This window comes from Euprymna scolopes, chromosome 46 (assembly GCF_053919585.1).
Source record: "Euprymna scolopes isolate OS-2025 chromosome 46, ASM5391958v1, whole genome shotgun sequence".
In the NCBI taxonomy this organism is placed as follows: domain Eukaryota; kingdom Metazoa; phylum Mollusca; class Cephalopoda; order Sepiida; family Sepiolidae; genus Euprymna; species Euprymna scolopes.
In genome coordinates this window covers 86,202,543-86,226,040 of record NC_136527.1, presented here as the reverse complement: position 1 = coordinate 86,226,040, position 23,498 = coordinate 86,202,543, and the positions used below count along the sequence as shown (strand labels likewise).

The following is a 23,498-nucleotide window of genomic DNA, read 5'->3' as shown; positions in this document are numbered from 1 at the left end:
CCGTGCAACGCCGGGTACCCCTCGCTAGTCTAAAATAAATAAATGGTAATCAACATTTCGTCCCTATTTAAGGGGGCATCATCAGGATTTGGTTTTTAAAAAAAATGGTGACAAAACAGGTTATAGAGCACATGTGAGTGAAGACGGAAACTTCTGTAACCTGTTTCATCAGCATTTCTTTTTTTTTTTAAACAAAATCCTGATGATGCTCCTGAAATAGGGACGAAACGTTGACTACCATTTATTTATGTTAGGCTTTCCTTTTCATACGCATATATCCGCAGGCGGCGAAAAGAAAGTCTGCGCTTGTAATTTTTTAAAAAACTGCAAATTTAAGCTAAATTTAATGAAACTGTTTAAACAATCTATACCTCATTCGATTCACCTTTTATTCCGCTATAAATTTACCTGTTCATTTTTTACTTTTAATTGAAATATTCTAGTGTTCACGTCAATTTAAAAAGATAACTTCAAATTGAGGAGGCAAAAAGAATGTCTGCAGCAACAAATTCGCTTAAAACCAGCTTAAATTATCGCCCCTAAATCAGTTTAAAATATCCACCAACAGGCAACAAAGCATCTCCAATCATAATTTTTTTGTTCCAGGTTATACAATGTAACATTTAGTCCATATGACACAACTTTCTCTTAGTGATCGTCAGGAACTCATTAATCTCCACGTTTCTGGTTTATCCAATCAGAAATTGGCTGTAGATTGAAATGTGATGAGAAAACGGTACGAAAGACTGTGCAAAAGCACCAAAACACCGGCAGTGTTCGTAATGCCCCTACTTGTAATTTTTTCAAAAACTGCAAATTTAAGCTAAATTTAATGTAACTATTTAAACAAACTATACCTCATTTGATTGGCCTTTGATACCTCTATAATTTTACCTGTTCATATTTGACTTCTAATTGAAATATTCTAGTGTTCACGTCAATTTTAAAAAAAATAAATGAGGAGGCAAGAATAAAGAAATAAATATGAACGTCAACCAATGTTTGTATTTAATTTTTTTCATAACCCACATTATTATTCGCAATTACATCTAGCAGGTAATCCCCAAATTTATAATGATCGGTTAATCAGTTTAAGAGTGAATACTACACATAAAAATAAGCATATGCTCAAACATTTAACTTTAAATAAAATAAAAAATAATATATATATATATATATATACACATCCAACTTTAAATAAAATAAAAAATAATATATATATATATACACACACATCTAACTTTAAATAAATTACACAAAAATCAACATTTACGCAAGCATCCAACTTTAAATAAAAGAAAAAATAATATATATATATATATACACACACATCCAACTTTAAATAAAATAAAAAATAATATATATATATATATATATATATATATATATACACACATCTAACTTTAAATAAATAACACAAAAATCAACATTTACGCAAGCATCCAACTTTAAATAAAATAAAAAATAATATATATATATATATATATATATATATATATATATACACACACATCTAACTTTAAATAAATAACACAAAAGTCAACATTTACGCAAACATCCAACTTTAAATAAAATAAAAAATAATATATATATATATATATATATATATACACACACACATCTAACTTTAAATAAATAACACAAAAATCAACATTTACGCAAGCATCCAACTTTAAATAAAAGAAAAAATAATATATATATATATATATATATATATATATATATATATACACATCCAACTTTAAATAAATAATAATATATATATATATGTATATATATATACACACACACACATCCAACTTTAAATAAATAATAATATATATATATATGTATATATATACACACACACACATCCAACTTTAAATAAAATAAATAATATATATATATATATATATATGTATATATATATACACACACACACACACATCTAACTTTAAATAAATAACACAAAAATCAATATTTACGCAAGCATCCAACTTTAAATAAAATAAAAAATAATATATATATATATACACACACATCTTACTTTAAATAAAATAAAAAATAATATATATATATATATATGTATATATATATATATATATACACACACACACACATTTAACTTTAAATAAATAACACAAAAATCAACATTTACGCAAGCATCCAACTTTAAATAAAATAAAAAATAATATATATATATACACACACACACACATCTTACTTTAAATAAAATAAAAAATAATATATATATATATATATATGTATATATATATATATATATACACACACACACACATCTAACTTTAAATAAATAACACAAAAATCAACATTTACGCAAGCATCCAACTTTAAATAAAAGAAAAAAAATATATATATATATATATATATATATACACATCCAACTTTAAATAAAATAAATAATAATATATATATATATATGTATATATATACACACACACACATCCAACTTTAAATAAAATAAATAATATCTATATATATATGTATATATATATATATATGTATATATATATATACACACACACACACATCTAACTTTAACTAAATAACACAAAAATCAACATTTACGCAAGCATCTAACTTTAAATCAAGATAATCACACAATGGAATATATTTGAAAGGATTGTTTATTTGATTGCCAAACACTCACCTGTCGCTTTGCAGCTTCCAGTTCTTGATTTATTGTTCGCACTTGTTCTTCCAAGTTCGTCACTTCCTGTTGAGCACTTCTTAGCTGGGTTTTTAGCTGAGTCACTTCCGGTGTTTCATTTCCCTTCTCGGCTGAGAAAAAGATTTACATATATATATGGTCTTTCTTAATTTAAACAACAACAAAGAAAAGTTCAGTGGAAAATTTAAGAAGAAAAAAAAAACTCTTTAGACCATGGTATTTCGAAGCTAAATGTTTCTCATCAGAAGAGAACGGCCTGAATCATACATAAGGCAAATATAGAAACAAAAAATTGGCTTAATGACATTTCGAAATGAAATGAGAATAAAGTAATCGGATAAAATCATAAAACTTTTAATAATTATTTACCATTTTATCATATTCTTTAATTCTCATTTTATATCTAGACTAGCGGGGGGCACCCGGTGTTGCCTGGGTGTGTAGAGGTGTGTGAGGTTTTGGTAGGTAAGTAGGAAGAATCGAACCGGAAGCCTTGATTGTAAAATAATAAAGTGTGAAAAAAAATTATGATTGATTTATTTAAGGATTAAGAATCGGCAGATGCCCGTACTTTTTTTTTTTTTTTTACACAGTGATCACCACTTATCAAGGCCCGGAAGCCACTCAGGGATAAGGGTTATTGCAAGTACATTACGTTAGTGAGGAGATTTGCTGAAATGTTTACTTAAGGGGGCGGTTCATTAGGAATTTGTTAACATTGGACTTGAAGACATCCAAGTTGAAGTCCAGAGGGAAGCAGGCAGACGGAACAGAGTTCCACAGGCATGCAGTTCTAAGAAAGAAGCTTTGTTCATGGAATCTGCGTTTTGATTTAGGCACAGATATAGAGTGGAGGAAATTTTTCACAGTGGATTCAGCTAGACGGGTGTTTTTCGTGAAAGATTGGCGAGGGGGGACCAGAGATTGTTCAGACGAGCATCTGCCATGGAAATAACGATAAAACAAGGACAGGCTCGCAACGTCTCTTCTGTGGGAGAGAGGTTGCGGGGTAGAGAAAAGGGCATCCCCCACTAAGCCACGAAGTCTATTTTGTACTCTGTCAAGGCAGGATAGGCTGTTTTTAGCAGCTCCTGCCCAGATATGGCAACAGTATTCCATCCTTGGACGTACTTGGCTTTTATATAGATAGAGAATTGCATCCGTAGTGAGATATCTTCTGGAGCGGTAGAAGGATCCCACCATCTTCCCAGCGACCTTGGCAACAGACTTGATGTACGTGTTCCATTTCAGATCAGGAGTAAAGGTCAAACCCAGAAGCTTGTCAAAACACGGGGCCTCACCCAGACGAGAGCCATCCATCACAATTGATGCCAGATGGGGATCAGAGCGTTGATGATGTAAGGATAGGAGTTTGGTTTTGGATGCATTAAAGGTAACCAGCCACATCTTCCCCCTTGACGACTTAATGAGGTCAATTTTCAGTGCGGGGCAGTATTTTATTTACTGCGGGTCTGTTCGCTTCTTTTTTTATACGAAAAAGTCGAATCCACATGCGGCGATCGAAAAATGTTGAATATTTAACTTTTCAAATCGGGCAAAATTAAATCCACACACGACCCCCGTTTGTAACTCGTAGATATTATGATTTTGACGCGATATAAATAGTTTAATGAAGGAGTGAGCCGAGCAAGAAGGCCTTGGATAAAAACCTTTTGCGGACATACACGAAAACGCACACACACACACACACAAACAGTTTCGGTCTTATATTTATAGACTAGCGGGGGTACCCGGCGTTTCTCGTGTGTTTGGAGGTGTGTGTGCTGTTAAAAAAAAAGAAACCGGGGGGGGGATCGAACCCGAAGCCCTGACGCGAAGTAAAATAAAATGTCTAAAAAACATGAACCGTTTGGTCAGCCAGAATGAGTTACTGAAAGATGTTTGAATTTATTTAAGAACCAAATTGACAGGTGCCTGCATGGAAGTCGTAGAGCGTAACGACGATGAGGACGACGACGTAAGCAATAGCCATTCAGCAAATGAGGTTAATGACAAAAACAAAAAAGAAGACAGAAAAACGAATGTTAAAAAAAAAAAAACATATGAAAAATGGCTTAAATAAGCCTGTTTCGATATTAGAATTTAAAAAATCGGTGGGTACCCAGGTGTTTTTGGGTGTCACTAAGAATAAGCGAAGCAAAAAAAACCCCAGAAAAACGAACGTTACGTGAAAAATGACTTAAATAACACTGGTCCAATATTTAAATTTAAAAAATCGAAAAAAAGAGAAGACATCTCACACCACGATTCGAACCCAAAACGTTTAGATAACGAACCAACATGCTAACCAACTGAGCTAACGCGATGTACATGAAATTTAGTTAGTTCTTCAACTATTTAAAGTAAATCAGGTCATGACGTCATCTGACGCATGCGTAGAACCGGTCATCGTCACGAGGGGACGGTTTTTGTTGACCCCCCCTCCGTCTAAAATTGTCGATTTCGGAATGAAAAAATTAACCTTTTCGGCCAATTTTTCGATATTTTTCGGGCGAAGTATGCGGCTTTAATATGATACTAAGTTTCTGAATTTTCGTTGTGCCTGTCGAAAGTTTTTAGCGGACACACAAACACACATACATACACACATTTTCGCTTTTATATATATAGAAGATAGATAAGATGTCATTAAGTTTATTTTCGATATTTGCATTTTATATAATTCTCTTCTGATGAGAAGCATATAGCTTCGAAATAAGCACAGCCTAAATAGGGTTTTTTATTAATTTTCTGATGATATAATAAAGTTATTTACAATTTTTATTCCTCGTCTTTCATTTAATACTGTTTGTTTACCTTTCATTTAGTTTCATTGGTTGAACTCTTCTTATCTTGATAAATTTTGCTTTGTTAAAGATTTACTATTGATAACATGATTATATATATATATATATTATATTTGATAACATATATTATATTATATAACATATATATTATATAACATATATATTATATTATATTATATAACAAATATATTATATATATTATATAACATATATATATATATTATATAATATATATTATATAACATATATATTATACAACATATATTATATAACATATATATTATACAACATATATTATATAACATATATATATTATGCAACATATATTATATAACATATATACTATACAACATATATTATATAACATATATTATATTATATGACAAATATAGTATATATATATATTATATAACATATATATTATATTATATAATATATATTATAAAACATATATATTATATTATATAACAAATATATTATATATATTATATAACATATATATATTATATTATATAATATATATATTATATAACATATATTATACAACATATATTATATAACATATATTATACAACATATTATATAACATATATATTATATAACATATATATTATATTATATAACAAATATATTGTATATATATTATATAACATATATATTATATTATATAATATATATTATATAACATATATATTATATTATATAACAAATATATTGTATATATTATATAACATATATATATATTATATTATATAATATATATATTATATAACATATATATTATACAACATATATTATATAACATATATTATACAACGTATATTATATAACATATATATATATATATTATATAATATATATTATATAACATATATATTATACAACATATATTATATAACATATATATTATATTTATATGATATATTTTTTTTACACAGGCATCACCACATTATCAAGGCCAAGAGGCCACTCAAGGATAAGGGTTAAAGAGTGTACAGTAGAAATTGGACAATATAGTAATCATTAGTACTGAAAATTCGGTAAATTTGTTAACTTATATAGAACGGCTCATCAAAAACTTGTTTACATTAGACTTGAAGACAACCATATTGTAGTCAGCAGGAAAGCAGGAAAACGGAAGACAATTCCATAGGCGTGCAGTTCTAAGAAAGAAGCTTTGTTCATGGAATCTACGTTTAGGTTTAGGCACAGATAAAGAGTGGGGGAAATTATTGATAGTGTTTACAGCTAGACGAGTGTTTCTTGGGAAAGTTTGGCGAGGGGGGACAATAGATTGAGTCGAACACTTTCCATGAAAATAACGATACATCAGAGACAAACTCGCAACATCTCTTCTGTGAGATAGAGGTTGCAAGGAAGAGAAAAGAACATCTCCTACGAGGCTACGAAGTCTATTTTGAACTCTATCAAGGCAGGACAAGTTCTTTCTAGCAGCTCCTACCAAGATGTGGCAACAGTACTCCATCCTTGGACGTACCTGGCTCTTATATTGATAGAGAATTGCATCAGCAGTGAGATATCTACCGGATCGATAGAAAGATCCCACCATTTTTCCAGTGGCCCTTGCAACAGATTTGATGTACATGTTCCATTTAAGATCAGGAGTAATTGTCCAGCCCAGAAGCTTGTCAAAACTTGAGGCCTCCTGAAAACGAGAGCCATTCATTTCAATTGATGCCAGATGGGGATCAGAATGTTGATGATGTAAAGAGAGAAGCTTGGTTTTAGATGCATTAAAAGTAACCAGCCACTCCTTTCCCCATTGTACTACGTGCTCAAGATCAAAGGAGAGAGAATCCGAGAGAACTTGGTCATTTACGGTCTTAGATGTGCTACCATAGATGGTAGTGTCATCAGCAAAAATGTCTACGAATGATGTAAGGATGTGATTTGGAAGATCATTAATGTAGATCAGGAAAACAGTTGAGCCCAGGATGGACCCCTGAGGGACTCCAGCATTAATACTGTGAGCTTCTGATTTTTGCCCCTCAACTACTACTCTTATGAACCTATCAGAAAGAAATGATTTAATAATTGAGAAGACATTTCCAACTATACCATAGCTGGAGATCTTGTGAAGTAAACCTTTATGCCATACCCTATCAAAGGCCTTTGATATGTCAAGAGCAATTACCCTAGAAAGGTTGCCTCTGTCGAGAGATTTGCTAATCCTATGGGATATAACTGTAAGCACATCTGCTGTAGATCTAGCAGAATGGAAACCATATTGAGTGTCACTAAGAAGGTTATTTTAATTGAGATGGTTGATTACTTCTGTATTTAACACAGATTCCAGCAACATACTCATGACACACAGGAGACTTATTGGCCTGTACTGAGAGGGAGATGACATATCATCTGAGTTCTTAAATACAGGGCATACTGATGAGATTTTCCAGGGTGATGGGAAGCTATTCTCGTTTAACGTTTAAACAGTTTTGTAAGGATGGGCGCTAGTTCTGGTTGAAGTTTTTTGAGTACTATAATTGGAATACCGTCAGGGCCAGTTGCTTTACTGGAACCAAGGTTTTTGATTAGCTTGGCAACATCACATACAGATATATGTATATCACATAGCGTGTTTTCTGATACAGAAGGAAATATTGGGGGTTGGCAGCCTTGGTCGCAAAGGATAGAATTAGCTGCAAAGTTCTTGGCAAAGAGTTTGGCTTTGTCTGATGCTGACGAAATTACCTCAGGTCCATTGATGATAGTTGGGATAGAGCACACGCTTCTGTTCAGGATTCTGTTTGCTATTTGCCAAAACTGGTGGGAACCAAGCCGCTGCTCAGCTACTTTGGACTTGACAGACTGAGCATACAACTCTCTTGCGTTCTTTATTACTTTCTTACAATGGTTGCTGGCAGTCCTGAAAACGGCTTTAGTTTCCATACATCTATTACATTGGAAGCAGTGGAAAAAGTGATTTCTGTGCGCAATGGCAGCAGCACATTCTGGAGAGAACCATGGCTGGCTGTTAGGTTTTTGCTGGAACTTTTTCGAGGGTATGAAACGGTCTATACCTACAATTAACCATTTGGTCAGGTCTGATACTATAGAGGACACATCCTTTTTAAATATGGAACGCAGAAGTAGATCCGATATAAATGTATGGAAGCTATATCAGTCAGCCTTAGTGTATCGATATACTGTACGATGGAGAGGTACATCTGGGGACTTATTACATTTCATTTTTATCTTAATTGATACAACAGAGTTGTCGTAAGATCCAAGAGGAGACAGAACGGAAACTGAACATAGTTCAGGGCAAGTTGTGAGAAAAAGGTCTAGTAGACTCGCATATTGGCCGTCATTGTCGGGCACACGGGTGAGTTCGTGAACAATCTGAGTGAGGTCATAAGCAATGGAGAAATCATGACAGAACCTCCCCCTCATCATCGGTATATATATTATATATATTTGATAACATAATTATATATATTATATATATTTGATAACATAATTATATATATTATATATATTTTACCGTTTTTAATTCAGTTAGTTACATAAGTGTAGTATTGGGAATCCCAGTTTAATTGCTATATAGGTAGTTTTAGAAATAGAAAGATATATAAAAATATTTGGGTTCTCATCAGCGAGTTAGCCCGGGTCAGAAAAGGTTGGGTTTGACAGGCATCAAACCCAAGTCACCTTGAACGACCTAGATTAGAATGTACCAGAAATTAAGGGGTGACATGGAATTGACGACCACATGGAAACGTGAGAGTTTGTTTTTGGGCAGCAGAAGAATGCAGATGGGAGATTTCGGTCTCTCCCGACGGCCAGGGTCCGAGATGTTAGGCTTTTTTTTTACAAGGTGGTCACCACTTATCAAGGTCCGGAAGCCACTCAGGGATAAGGGTTATTGCATGTACAGTACGTTAGTGTTGAGATTTAATAAAGTGTTTACTTAAGGGGCGGTTCATAAGGAATTTGTTTACGTTGGACTTGAAGACATCCAAGTTGAAGTCCAGAGGGAAGCAGGCAGACGGAACAGAGTTCCACAGGCGTGCAGTTCTAAGAAAGAAGCTTTGTTTATGGAATCCACGTTTTGATTTAGGCACAGATAAAGAGATAAGTTTTTGACAGTGGATTCAGCTAGACGGGTGTTTTTTGTAAAAAATTGGCGAGGGGAGACCAGAGATTGGAGTTCAGACGAGCACCTGCCATGGAAATAACGATAAAACAAAGATAGGCTTGCAACGTCTCTTCTGTGGGAGAGAGGTTGCAGGGAAGAGAAAAAGGCACCCCCACTAAGCCACGAAGTCTATTTTGTACTCTGTCAAGGCAGGATAGGCTGTTTTTAGCAGCTCCTGCCCAGATATGGCAGCAGTATTCCATCCTTGGACGTATTTGAAGCTTCAGTCCATCTTGTTGTTCATTGATGAATCTGTCTGCAGCATCCACTCCCCAGAAAGATGGAGACCAGCGACCAAGATGTCATGTGCTGACTAAGGCAAACCAGGTACGTTCGTATTATATTGTCGCACATACACGTCTCGGAAACTCCCCAAGGCAAGAGAAACTGTAAGACATTAAAAGAATAGCAAACACACACACACACACACACACACACACACACAGTGAACTGCACGTAAGAACACACGTTTACACGTAAGAATACACACACACCCACACGTACATGTAAGAACATTGATAAAAACATGCAGACCCGTAACAATAAACGTTAGAAATAATAAACAGTAATAAGAAATACATGTAATTAATTTTATTAGACTTTGCAAATCTTACTCTACAGTAGTATTGAGTACTTTTTCAGTTTTTTTTACCATTTTAATTTTACTTATTAAATATTATATATATATATATGTTTTTATTACCATTTTTAATCCGTTTGGTCACACACGTTTTGATTACTGCATCGTTTTAACGATCCGATAATTTCATCAAACTTCACAGAAATGAATATTTATTTCTGTGGAGTGTGATGAAATTATCGGATCGTTGACACGATTCAGTAATCAAAACGTGTGTAACCAAGCAGATTAAAAACTGTAAAAAAAAACAACATATTTTGCTCTACTGCAGTATTGAGCACTTTCTTCAGGTCTTTTCACCATTTACCATTTACTCATTATATATATATATATATATATATATATATATATAAAATTAAAATTTCTGACGTGAAATGATTGAAGTTCACATCAAAAGATTTTTATTATTCTATGTAAGACAAAGAATACATTTGAAATATTTTAACTCCTTATCGTATAGGATTTCGATGTCTACCATCTCTTCAGAGGAGAAAATATTAGCAAATAGTTATAATGGTTTACACCTTATTTGCTAAAGTCAGTTAGACATGGAAAATCACAATTAAAAGTTGTATAAGTATTTAAATGTCATAGAGAAAGGAAAGTTAATGCAAAGGACATAAAAATTCACATCCAAATTGCATGGTAAAATCCGAAGTAAATGCCTTTGATAGCAGTCTTGTAAAATGATCCAAACTGTATTTTGAGTAATGCACATCACAAGGTAATAGTCCGAAGTAGGCATTTTCCTGGAGTATGGTGTCCTGATTTCGAATCTCACTAGATTCAGCCACTCTGATGAGTCGTAGACGACGAAACACGTATCAGTGGATAATTATATTTTAAAAATAATATATATACCGCTCCCCATGTGGGGTTACCAAGTTGGTTAAAGGGAAACTTATTCCCAACTCGTATTTAGGTAAAAATACTCTTTCGTAAATAATTGAATTCATTCAAGACGTATTGCAAAAACAAAAAACATATATATATATATATATATATATATATATATATATATATATATATATGTTTTTTGTTATATATATATATATGTTTTTGTTTTTGCGATATGTCTTCTTCATTCAAGACGTATCGCAAAAACAAAAAACATATATATATATATATATATATATATATATATACATGTTTTTTTGTTTTTGCGATAAAGCAAAAAACATATATATATGTTTTTTGTTTTTGTGATACGTCTTGAATGAAGAAGACGTATCGCAAAAACAAAAAACATATATATATATGTTTTTTGTTTTTGCGATACGTCTTGAATGAATTCAATTATTTATATTATATATATATATATATATATATATATATATTTGTGTATGTATATTTGTGTATGCATATATAATGAAGTAATTCTTACCCAGTTGAGTTTGTAGATGCTTGATGACCTGCTTGAGAGCATTGACTTCTTTTTTCATTGATTCCTCTTTCTCGGCGCTCATCGATCTTGTCGTCGATAACAATTCTTCCAGATCCTTAATTGCATTCACGTGACATTTCACGGCGTTCCCAACCTGCTCCTTTAACTAACATAACAAACAATAGAGATTTTCAGGGTTTTTTTAAGCAAACAACAAATAAAAGTAATTTAAAAAATATAAAAGACATTTAGGTTTATAGGAAGCAAAACAATGCAGAGAAGTAACGGATAGACAGAAACTAAATAACTTTAGATATAATTGTGAGACCAGTTTCAATAGGTCCTACAACAAGCTATGCAGTTTCAATAGGTCCCACAATAAGCTATGCAGTTTCAATAGGTCCTACAACAAGCTATGCAGTTTCAATAGGTCCCACAATAAACTATGCAGTTTCAATAGGTCCTACAACAAGCTATGCAGTTTCAATAGGTCCTACAACAAGCTATGCAGTTTCAATAGGTCCCACAAGAAGCTATGCAGTAACCAAGAAGGCTAACATGCTGGTCAGTCGGTTTGCCTCAAACTCCACATTGGACCCGGAAAACCACTCCCTCCCTGACTTCCCTTTGCGGACAGACGCCACACTAGAATGATCTGAAAATCACCCTTTCTTAGGAGCATGATATCATAAAAAAACCTTGACACTTCAAAAGCATGTGGACCTGATCTCATCCTGGCAATGCTATTAAAAAATGCTCTGCTGAGGTTGCCCCAGTCCTCTTCAAATCACAACGTATTGTTAGGAAAATATTTGTTTATTTTTCCTCTACTTATTTCGTTGTGATTTGGTTGCAAGCGCACTTGATGCATATTTTATTTTATTCAAATTGAAACATTTCTATTGAACTCTCATTCTTGACGTTATTTTCACGTTACCTATGCACAGTTCAAACATTTCAAAATACAACCGGCAGATACAACACACGTAGTTTTTAATATTTGTCTTATGGTTAGTGATGTGGTTTGTACGATAGGAATTTCTAGTTTGTTCAGTGTGTTACGAAACATCTCCAAAACAAACCAGTTTCCAATAGAGGTATATACACTATTCCTTGCCAAAATTGCCATCATAAATACGTTGGTGAAACCCAGCATAAATTAGAAAAAAGACTCAGTGAACATAAAAGAGATATAAAAAACAGCAATTCTCTAAGTGCATTATTCTCACATTCATTGCAACACAATCACACCTTTGACTTTAAACAAGCAAAAATAGTTAAATTTATTTCAAATAAACCGCGCTGGAGACTTCTTGAATCTGCGCTTATCGCAATTTCAAGCACAATTAAACAGCGTGCAGGTTTCTATAACATAGCGCCATTAATAAGTAAACTTTTATTAAAAGAACATTATTTAACTGTAGACACAGGTTAACCCTCTCACACCATTCAAACACCCCCTCTAATAATTAACACATAATCTCAATCAATAAATTACATAACAAAAAACACTCATTTCATTTCTGTTACAAACCTATATTTGAATTTCAACAGATATATTTTTTTCTAGTAAGAATATTAATTTTATTTTAAAATTACATTAACGACTTATATGACGTCACTCAAATTTCCCGCTCTTTAACAGCGCCAGCCCCACCCCCATCCTTTTGAATTTCCAACGTCTTTTTCCGTTTTTCTGAAATAGAACTGCGTCACACTTTGCACGTGAAACATTTTCAAATGTCTTGTACTGGTATTTTTTGTTTCTTAATCTCATTCATCCAGAGGAAGTCTCGAAATAAAGATGAAACGTTGATGAACACATAATACGATTTGTTTCCTTTTTATTTTCTCTATTTTGTTGGAATACTATTTCCATTATTTTCATCATATATATTATATTATATATACATATATTATATATATATATTATATATATTATATATACATAAATATATATTATATATACATATATTATATATACATACATATATTATATATATATTATATATATATATATTATCTATATATATTACATATATTATGTATATATATATATTACATATATTATGTATATATTATATATATATATATAATGTATATATTATATATTATGTATATATTATATATTATATATATATATATATATATACATATAATTTTGTTGATATAATTTCCATAAGTATGTATGAGTAACTTAGAAATAATAAATGTAATTAGGTAGAAGATTCATCGATTGAGATTTTTAGTCCGTATAGTTGGATTTTCCTTTTTTTTGTAAATTAGTTTTAGTTTCGTATATTAGGACATGTATATTGATCTGGAATTTATGACGTATATTTTGGTGAAATTATTATTGTAAGCAGGCAGACATAAATAAGAATTAATAAAATTAATAATTTTAGTAATTATTAAAGAAGATTCATAAATTAATTAAATGGTTAGTACGTAGAGGGGGATTCAATGACTTTGTTTGATTAAAATCCAAGATGGCGTAATGGTAAAAAATAAAGGTAACAGCAGCTTCTCTTCCAAATTTCGGATTCTCACAATGTTGTATCACATTTTAATTCCTTTTAGTGGATAGATTGTTGCTATTTCTTCGGATGAGTTAAGGGCAAAATAGATTCACTGATTGATATAATAATTAAGTGATTCATTCTGCGCTACGAAACAGATGCTGTCAAGAACTGTAAGAATCAATTGATGTAAAGGAATAAAATACAGAAATATTATGAAAGGAAGAAAAAATGTGCGTAGAAAGAAGAAATAGAGAAATTTTTAAAACATGGCTGCCAAGGTAGAGCTAGGTAATAACTTTAAAAAATTATAGGATGTGCGCGGTGGAAACTAAGAAGTTGATTGGCCAAAAGTTCAATAGCATGTCTGTATTTTTTTTTTTACACAGTGATCACCACTTATCAAGGCCCGGAAGCCACCAAGGGATAAGGGTTATTGCAAGTACATTACGTTAGTGTGGAGATTTGATGAAGTGTTTTCTTAAGGGGGCGGTTCATTAGGAATTTGTTAACGTTGGACTTGAAGACATCCAAGTTGTAGTCCGGTGGGAAGCAGGCAGACGGAACAGAGTTCCACAGGCGTGCAGTTCTAAAAAAGAAGCTTTGTTCATGGAATCCGTGTTTTGATTTAGGCACAGATAAAGAGTGGGGGAAATTTTTCACAGTGGATTCAGCTAGACAGGTGTTTTTCGTGAAAGATTGGCGAGGGGGAACCAGAGATTGGAGTTCAGACGAGCACCTGCCATGGAAATAACGATAAAACAAGGATAGGCTCGCAACGTCTCTTCTGTGGGAGAGAGGTTGCAGGGTAGAGAAAAGGGCATCCCCCACTAAGCCACGAAGTCTATTCTGTACTCTGTCAAGGCAGGATAGGCTGCTTTTAGCAGCTCCTGCCCAGATATGACAACAGTATTCCATCCTTGGACGTACTTAGCTTTTATATAGATAGAGAATTGCATCAGTAGTGAGATATCTTCTGGAGCGGTAGAAGGATCCCACCATCTTTCCAGCGACCTTCACAACAGACTTGATGTACTTGTTCCATTTCAGATCAGGAGTAAAGTTCAAACCCAAAAGCTTGTCAAAACATGGGGCCTCACCCAGACGAGAGCCATCCATCACAATTGATGCCAGATGGGGATCAGAGCGTTGATGATGTAAGGAAAGGAGTTTGGTTTTGGATGCATTAAAGGTAACCAGCCACATCTTCCCCCACTGAACCACGCGCTCGAGATCAGAGGAGAGAGAATCAGAGAGAATGTTGTCATTTACAGCCTTTGATGTGTTGCCGTAGATGGTCGTGTCATCAGCATATATATATGTATATGAAAACATGAGGTAAGCACAACTCTTTGCAGAGAATGAAACGCGAAATATTCCGTGTAGCTTAATTGCCATATATATTTTTATAACTTACTATATATATATATTCTATTCTTTGCCACCATGCCGTTTGTTTTACATAAGTTTTAAAGAAAAAAAACACAATAGCAAGAAATTTTTCAAAAGTTAAATTTTACCTACTTTGTCTTCAGCATTCTGATTGTCTTCGTGATATCTATCAACCAATTCTTGGTATTTCTGCTTTTCAATTTCGAGTTCCTGATGACAAATAATATCATATTAATAACATTTAAAATGGAATCGTCTTTATCAGTTTATCTGCACTTCACTAAATTGTCTTTTAGGTATGACTAGCCTGGGTGTCCGGCATTGCCTGGGTGTGTGTAGGTGTGTTGCACAAAGGGCCCGGTCTAAGCTGGGTTGACATGCTAGTATATGTATGTGTATATACATATATGTATTTATATGGATAAAAATGTGGCACGCATCTGCGGATGGAATGTGGGGAACATGACAACTAAATCAGAATTGTTTCAATATTTCTCACGAATGTAAACAAAATTTGTTATTGTTTGAGAAGGAATGTAGCAATTAAAGGAATTATGATTATGTTGATGTTTTTAAAAGTTGACAGAAAAAGTGACACGAAAAAGATTGGCAGATTGAGATTTGATTGTCAGCCAAGCGGACACAACGATACAGAATTTGATTTGATTTTTTTTTCGTTTTGCTTTTGTTTTCTTTCTGTCTGTCTCTCTCTCTGTCTCTCTCTGTCTCTCTCTCTCTCTCCCTATCTATCTATCTGTTTGTTTCTTTCTCTCTCTCTCTCTCGCTTTCTCTCTCTCTCTTTCTCTCTATTTCTTTCTCTCTCTTTCTCTTTTTCTTTGTCTCTCTCTTTCTCTCTGTCCCCCTCCCACTCCTTTCTCTCTCCACCATAACAGAAAAACAATGAGGAATAAAAACGGACTGTTGCTTACACCAAATGTGTTGTTGCGTATTTGAATTCTAGAAAAAAGGTTCATAATATAACAGGTGTGTGTAAGGGTGCTGGTTGCGCAAAAAAAAATTTTAGGAGTAGAAGGCAGACTCGAACTCCGTAACACGCAGGAGGGAAAAAGAAGGTGAAAAAATAGCAAACGGTCTCATCGATGCGGCCACCACAATTGTGACGTCACGGGCAGTCGAAATAACGTGTTTTATGTGACGTCATTGATGCGAGACTTGAATCACTTGCAAAAATGTTGATGACAAAAGTGACCCCTCCTTGTAGAAAATGACTCAGTTGAGGGTGAAAGAATTAAAGTTTTTCGGACAATTTTTCGATATTTGTCGTCCGAGATATCACGCTTTAAAATGATATAGATTTTGTCATGGTCCGACACGTCTGTCGGAAGTTTTTTGCGAGACACACACACATACACATATTTTGCTTTTCATATTATAGCTTTGTGCCAAAACCCCTTATAAAAGATTAATTAGCAACACCAAAGCACAGAGTAATTAATCAACGCCCTTTTTTTTTTTAGAACAAAACAACAAAAGCATTTATTTTGAAAGAAGAAGGATTCTATCTGAATTGAAAGAAAGAAAAACAATAGAAAGTGTTCTCGTGTCGGGAGGCAGAAACTTAAATTGTCTCCAGGTTGTCCCGTGGAGGTCTTCAGTGAAGTAGTTGCAGCCTGGAGGATTTAGTGAACTGAAATTGAGAAGACTAAGGTCCGTCTTCTTTGGTGGTCTGAGCTCTTCTGGTGGCTGATGCTTAGTTCCTAACAGAGGTAATTAGTTCTTTAAAGGACATATAGGATTAATGAGTCCCACTAGGTGACAGGTCAGTGCGTGGTTGCATCAGTCAGCAAGGGGACATTAATCCACAAAAGAAAATAATTATCTATATATATAAAAGCGAAAATGTGTGTGTGTGTGTGTGTGTGTGTTCGCTTTTCGTGTATGTCTGCAAAAGGCTTTTTCCGGGAAGTGATCGGTCGGCTCACTCCTAAAAACCTTTTATATGCTGTAGAAAAGATAATATCTACGAGTTAAGAACGGGGGTAGCGTGTCTATTTAATTGGCCCGACTTTGTAAAGCTAAATATTCTACATTTTTGGATTGCTGTGTGTGGATTCGGCTTTTTCGTATAATAAAAGCAAAACTTATTCAAAGCTAGGCATCGTTCGTGGCGCGATCGCAGGAACGTCCGAAAGCAATCAGCTTTGATCAATGCAGAGCTTTCCTTATATCAGACAATTGCTATTCAATTTGGACAATCCAAAGGGAAGCTGGTTTCCCCCCCCCCATCATCTTGGGGAAGCCAAAACTGCCCCGCATTGAAACAAAGTAAACAAACCCCAAAAGACTGCCCCGCAGTAAATAAAAAAACTGCCACGTCATTGTAACGCTCCCGCTATGACGTCATTAAGTAGTCACCTGTCAATCAAACCCTCTTTGACTTTACTCCCCTGCTAACCTTTATCTTAACATGCTTATCAATTCCTCTCCCCTTGTGGCCGAGATGGTTAGGTGGCTGGCTTTTTCCCCCTTTTCGTTTCCGCCTTTGCGTCAAGGCTTCGGGGTTCAATCCTACCTTCCTATTAAATCTTTTTTTCTTTTACACCTCCAAACACCCGGCCAACATTTTTTTTTTTTAAACACACACACCTCCAAACACCCAGGCAATGCCAGGTACCTTCCGCTAGTAATATATAAAAAGCACCATGTCTTTCTGTCTGTCTGTCTGTCTCCATATTTTCAATCTCTATCTCCTCTGAAACTAGAAGGTATAATTGTAGCCCAATGGGTGAGAGTCAAGCTCCCGGCTCCCCTCATTTGGGGTCCATTTACCAGATGTGTACCGTTCTTGTGAGTGAGACAAGCACAAACTCAGGGAGTGCACAGTTTTAAAGGTTTCCGCTGTCAGTATGGGTGATTGACAAGTGCTTTGTGTAAACTAGTACAGAGAGGTGATAAGAGGTCACGCCTTCTTGCTAGCAATCAAATTTAAAACTATGTTCAAATGTTAAGTATGCCTTTCTCTCTCTCTCTCTCTCTCTCTCTTTATTTCTCTCTTTCACTCCCTTTCTCTCTCTTTTAATGAAGAAAGAGAATTGAATTGTATTGTAAAATGCAGTCGAGGCTTGGATTCTATGCGTGACAGACACATAACAGTTTTGCGATCGGGCCCTCAAATGATTGGCTTTTTATGGACCGTTCTTTTATGGGTCTTTAATCAGTTAAAATATTTATAAGGGGTCAAAATTTAAAAAATCGTCATACATTTTGTACATTCATCTTAGTTTATTTTTAATTTTTAATAAGTTCATATGCATGTCACGTTTGTACAGTGGTAACGTCACCAGCTTTGAATGCTAAAGTTTTGATTTCTGTTTCGATTCTAGCTGATGGCACCCAAATAACTTTTTATTTTACTTTTGAAATCACGACTCTATAATAATATATACGAAATCTGGACAAATTAAAATATCATATTTAAGCGTATTTAACGCCCGTGTAAAGTCGGGTGCCCCCCTTTGACCTACTAGTTGAGAAGAAGTTTGAACCATCCGAATAATACGAGGGGTGTTCTAAAAATATTATTTTTTTTTATTTCGCCCGAATGGATCAGATAGTATTGTTATGATGACTGAACTTATGCATTCATGACCTGAAAGTTTCATCTCTCTGTTGCACATATTGACAGTGGGAGACTCTAAGAATGCAACCCCTGTCATGGATGTGCGTCAGAAGCAGAGATGCATCATTGAATTCCTCTATGCAGAAAACATTGAATCAACATTAACCGGCGCCTGTTGAATGTGTACAAAGCTGATACAGTTGACTTCAGGACAGTTAGGAGACGGGTCCATCGATTTCAGAGTGGCGACAGAGATGTGAGTGCTAAAGCGTGCTCTGGACACCCATGCATAACCACCACCCAATTGCTGGCAAAGGTACATTGAGAATGGTGGTGACTATGTAGAAAATTAAATTTTAGAGCACAAAATGTTGCTCGTTTTAATAGTACCACTCCCGTCTTCATGGCTCTTCAGCCTTTTTTTTTTTTTAAATAATTTTTGGAACAACCCTCGTACATTATTGTTATGTAAAATTCAAAATGGACTCATACGATCATGAAATTCTCTGTAAATTTTCCTTTCATTTCTTGCATTTCTTTGTTGTGATTATTTCGTTCCTGTTGTAAGGCAGTTTCTAACTGAAAGACAAAAAAAAAATGGTTTATGAATAATTTTCATCATTAATGTTGGATTGTTTATTTCAGCAAAAAAATGTTAGGCCTTCGACACTGTTTGCCGAAATGGCCTCTGGCAGATCATGGAAAAATTTGGTTGTCCAGACAGGTTCATCGCCATTGTCAGGCAGTTCCATGAGGACATGACCGCTCGTGTCCTGGATGACGGCGACCCCTCAGAGCCCTTCCCTGTGACCAACGGAGTCAAGCAGGGCTGTGTCTTAGCCCCGACACTCTTCAGCATGGTTTTCTCTGCCATGCTCCAGGACGCTTTCAAAGACAGTCACTCTGGCATTGACATCAAGTACAGATGTGACGGGAAATTGTTTAACATCAGGCGAATGCAGGCAGTCACGAAAATGAGGGAAACCATCATCAGAGACCTTCTCTTTGCCGATGACTGTGCCCTTAATGCCCCAAATGAGATAGAGATGCAACGTCAAATGGACGGATTTTCCACCAGTTGTGACAACTTTGGTCTCACCATCAGTACAAAGAAGACAGAAGTTATGTACCAACCCGCCCCAGGAGATGCATACCATGAACCCGGCATCACTGTCAAAGGGCAGAAGATCCATGCTGTGGAGCAATTCACCTACCTTGGCAGCACCCTCTCCCGCACCGCCAACATTGACATTGAGGTTAACCATAGGATCTCCACAGCGAGCAGTGATTTTGGAAGACTTAGAGATAATGTGTGGAAGAGGAGAGGCATTACACTCGCAACCAAACTGAAAGTATACCGAGCAGTCGTCCTGACAACCCTACTCTACGCCTGTGAAACTTGGACGCCATATAAAAGACATGAAAAACAGCTTCCACCTCAGATGCCTCCGTAATCTTCTCAACATCCGCTGGCAAGACAGAATTCCTGACACAGAAGTCTTGAAGCGGGCGGGGCTCCATACCATCACCACCATAATCCGCAAAACCCAGCTCCGGTGGGCAGGCCATGTCTATCGCATGCACGACAGCCGAATCCCCAAACAACTTTTCTATGGGGAACTCAGCCAGGAAAGGCCAAAAGAAACGATATAAAGACTGTCTGAGAACGTCCCTTAAAGACTTTGACATCAGCCCCCAGTCTTGGGAGAGTTGCACTGCTGAACGTTCGGCCTGGCGTTGCGCCATCAGCCTAGGAGCCGACAGGGCAGAGAATCAACGCATGACACACGACCAGCAGAAGTGCAAGAGGAGGAAGGAGAGAGCTGCCGGTTCACAGCCTGCCAATACCACCTTCACGTGTCCAGAGTGTGGAAGAGTCTGCCGAGCACGGATTGGCCTCATCAACCATCTCAGGACACACAAACCCCTGACGCCGAACTGATTGATACCTTGGTCATCGTCGACTTCGACGGACGAGCAAGAGAAGATATATATATATATATATATATATGTGTATATATATGTGTGTGTGTAAGAGAAGAGATATATATATATATATATATATATGTGTGTGTGTATATATATATATATATATATATATATATATATGTGTGTGTGTGTATATATATATATACACACACACACCAGGTTGAAGGTATTCAGAAGATAAAACCCATGAGTTAAAACGAGGTTACTAAGAGTGCTCAATAAAAAAGAGCCACATATATTATTTTTATTTATATAGACAAGTAATGCATACTCACTACTCTGAACATGTTCATTGTGTGAAACATTATCATGTTCAGTGCAGTGACTATGTAATATTTGTCTATATATATATAGTTTTGAAAATAATAAGCGGAAGTTTCTCGAGAGCTCTTTCGGCTATCATCTCATCAGGAGAAAATCGATAGCATACAAAATAATATTGTGTCGAAAATAAAGAGTTCTAATGGGGAACTTATTAAATGTGCCAAAAGTATGGGGACACTAAAATAAATTTATTAACGTTTAAAAAACGATTAAAATATTGGCACAACGAGGGAGGAAAAAAAAAAAACAACGGGAGAAAAGATTCAAAGTTCCCCAAAGAGAAACAATGCGTTGGAGGTTTCCTTTTGTCGGCACAAAGAAGGTTGACGCACTGCAATAGAGACAGACTCCAAAATCTTTAAATGGTTTTTGGAGTCCGCTATATGTAGCACCTTGAACCAATCTATTTTATATCTATCGGCACAGCACGGATTGTCAACCAAATGCTGGCCAATAGCAGAGTCCAAGGCTGCAGAAGGAGGGAGACCACCAGACCCCATCCTCCCTTGTCTGATCTTCGATGGAACATGCTGGTTTATACGACTCAAAAGATTCAAGGATGTTCACCCAACATAACCAGCATCGCACTGGCATTTAAATTGATATACAATATTGCTATTGTGGATGTAAGGCAAACTATCCTTGTGAAAAGACGGAAAAGCAGGTCTCGTAGTATATACCAAACGCAAGGACACAGAATAAAATTATACTACGAGACCTGCTTTTCCCTGATTGTCACAGCTGATGAATTTCAGTAATTTTCTAGCATGGTAGTGAGAGCCCATCTTCATTGCAGCAGCAGTGGCAATGCCCTTGTTGTATTTGTTCCAACTCGTGTTCCCTGCGAACATTCAACCGAGGAGTTTAAACAAAGTACTTCCAGGCAATTTATCGTTAGCCATGACTATTGGTGGTTGAGAAAGTTTCTTGCAATTTTTTAAAGGAAACAAGTTTAGTTTTTTCGTATAAATTTGTTACCTGAAGTGGCCACGTTTCATACTCAGTCGTTTTTTGTTTAAAACTTTCTTTCAAGTCTTCGATTTGTTGTTGATGAGAAATGGTGGCTTGCTCCCTGGAAAATAAGAATTGTTTTCAAATTAGGGTTGACGTTTATCATGATGATGATGATGATGATGATGATGATGAGTTTAACTTCTTTTTTACCTTTTTCAGATTTTGCCGCTTTTCGGGTTTGTCGGGGATATTTATGTCGAGGGGTACAACCGCTTTTTAAAATTTTTTTTTTATTACATTTTCACCCCAAACAAGGCACATTGCCACTTTGGTGTAGGGAACTACTATCAGGAGCAGCAACTACTGGGGCACTATGTAGGGATTTGGGCAGCATGATGTCGGTTCACATTGCACTTGAACTTCTGCATGTCAGCACAGTTAGGGAAGCAGGGACCTGGAATGGAATTCCAGACTCTAGCGGTTCTGGGGAAGAAACTACTGGAGTAGAAAGATCTTTTACATCTAGGGATCTCTACTGTGTGGGGGTGGGATTTAGCTGCCTGTCGGGTTTGTCGAGGGTGTCTGCGTCGTGGTGGCACAAGTGTCTGCAGTTCGTCAGAGCATTCACCATTAAAATACTTGTAGAACAGGCAGAGGGATGCAACGTTTCGGCGATGGGACAGAGGCTGAAGCCTGGCTGACAGTTTGGGACCTATTAGGTTGGCGACTCTCTTTTGAACCTTCAAGGCAAGGCACAGTGCCACTTTGAAGTAGGGGGCTACTATCAGGAACATAAGTTGCAGAGATACTAAGTAGGGAGTTGAGCAACGAAATGTCTGTTCACATTACACTTGAACTTCTGCATGTCAGTACAGTTGGGAAAGCAGAATCCCAGAAGGGAGTTCCAAAGTCTAACAGTCCTGGGGAAGAAACTATTGGAGTAGAAGGCTTTCTTACACCTAGGGATTTCTACTGTGAAAGAGTGGGATTTAGCTGCTTGTCGGGTTTGTTGGCGGTATTCATATAAAGGGGGTACAAGTGCTTGTAGTTCATCAGAACTTTCACCATTAATTCAT

The 23,498-nt window shown here is 35.3% G+C and overlaps 1 protein-coding gene across 2 annotated transcripts in view; it reads right to left on the bottom strand.

The window, feature by feature from the left end:
- LOC145270788 (uncharacterized) overlaps nucleotides 1-23,498 on the bottom strand; it is a 113,663-nt gene that overhangs the window by 10,320 nt on the left and 79,845 nt on the right. For both annotated transcript variants that reach the window (XM_080126382.1, XM_080126383.1), the window contains exons 10-14: nucleotides 22,447-22,540; nucleotides 19,648-19,734; nucleotides 15,708-15,785; nucleotides 11,665-11,830; nucleotides 2,651-2,781 (exon numbers count right to left, since the gene is read on the bottom strand). In XM_080126382.1, coding sequence (XP_079982508.1) covers nucleotides 2,651-2,781; nucleotides 11,665-11,830; nucleotides 15,708-15,785; nucleotides 19,648-19,734; nucleotides 22,447-22,540 — 556 coding nt within the window. The remainder of the gene's footprint in view (nucleotides 1-2,650; nucleotides 2,782-11,664; nucleotides 11,831-15,707; nucleotides 15,786-19,647; nucleotides 19,735-22,446; nucleotides 22,541-23,498) is intronic.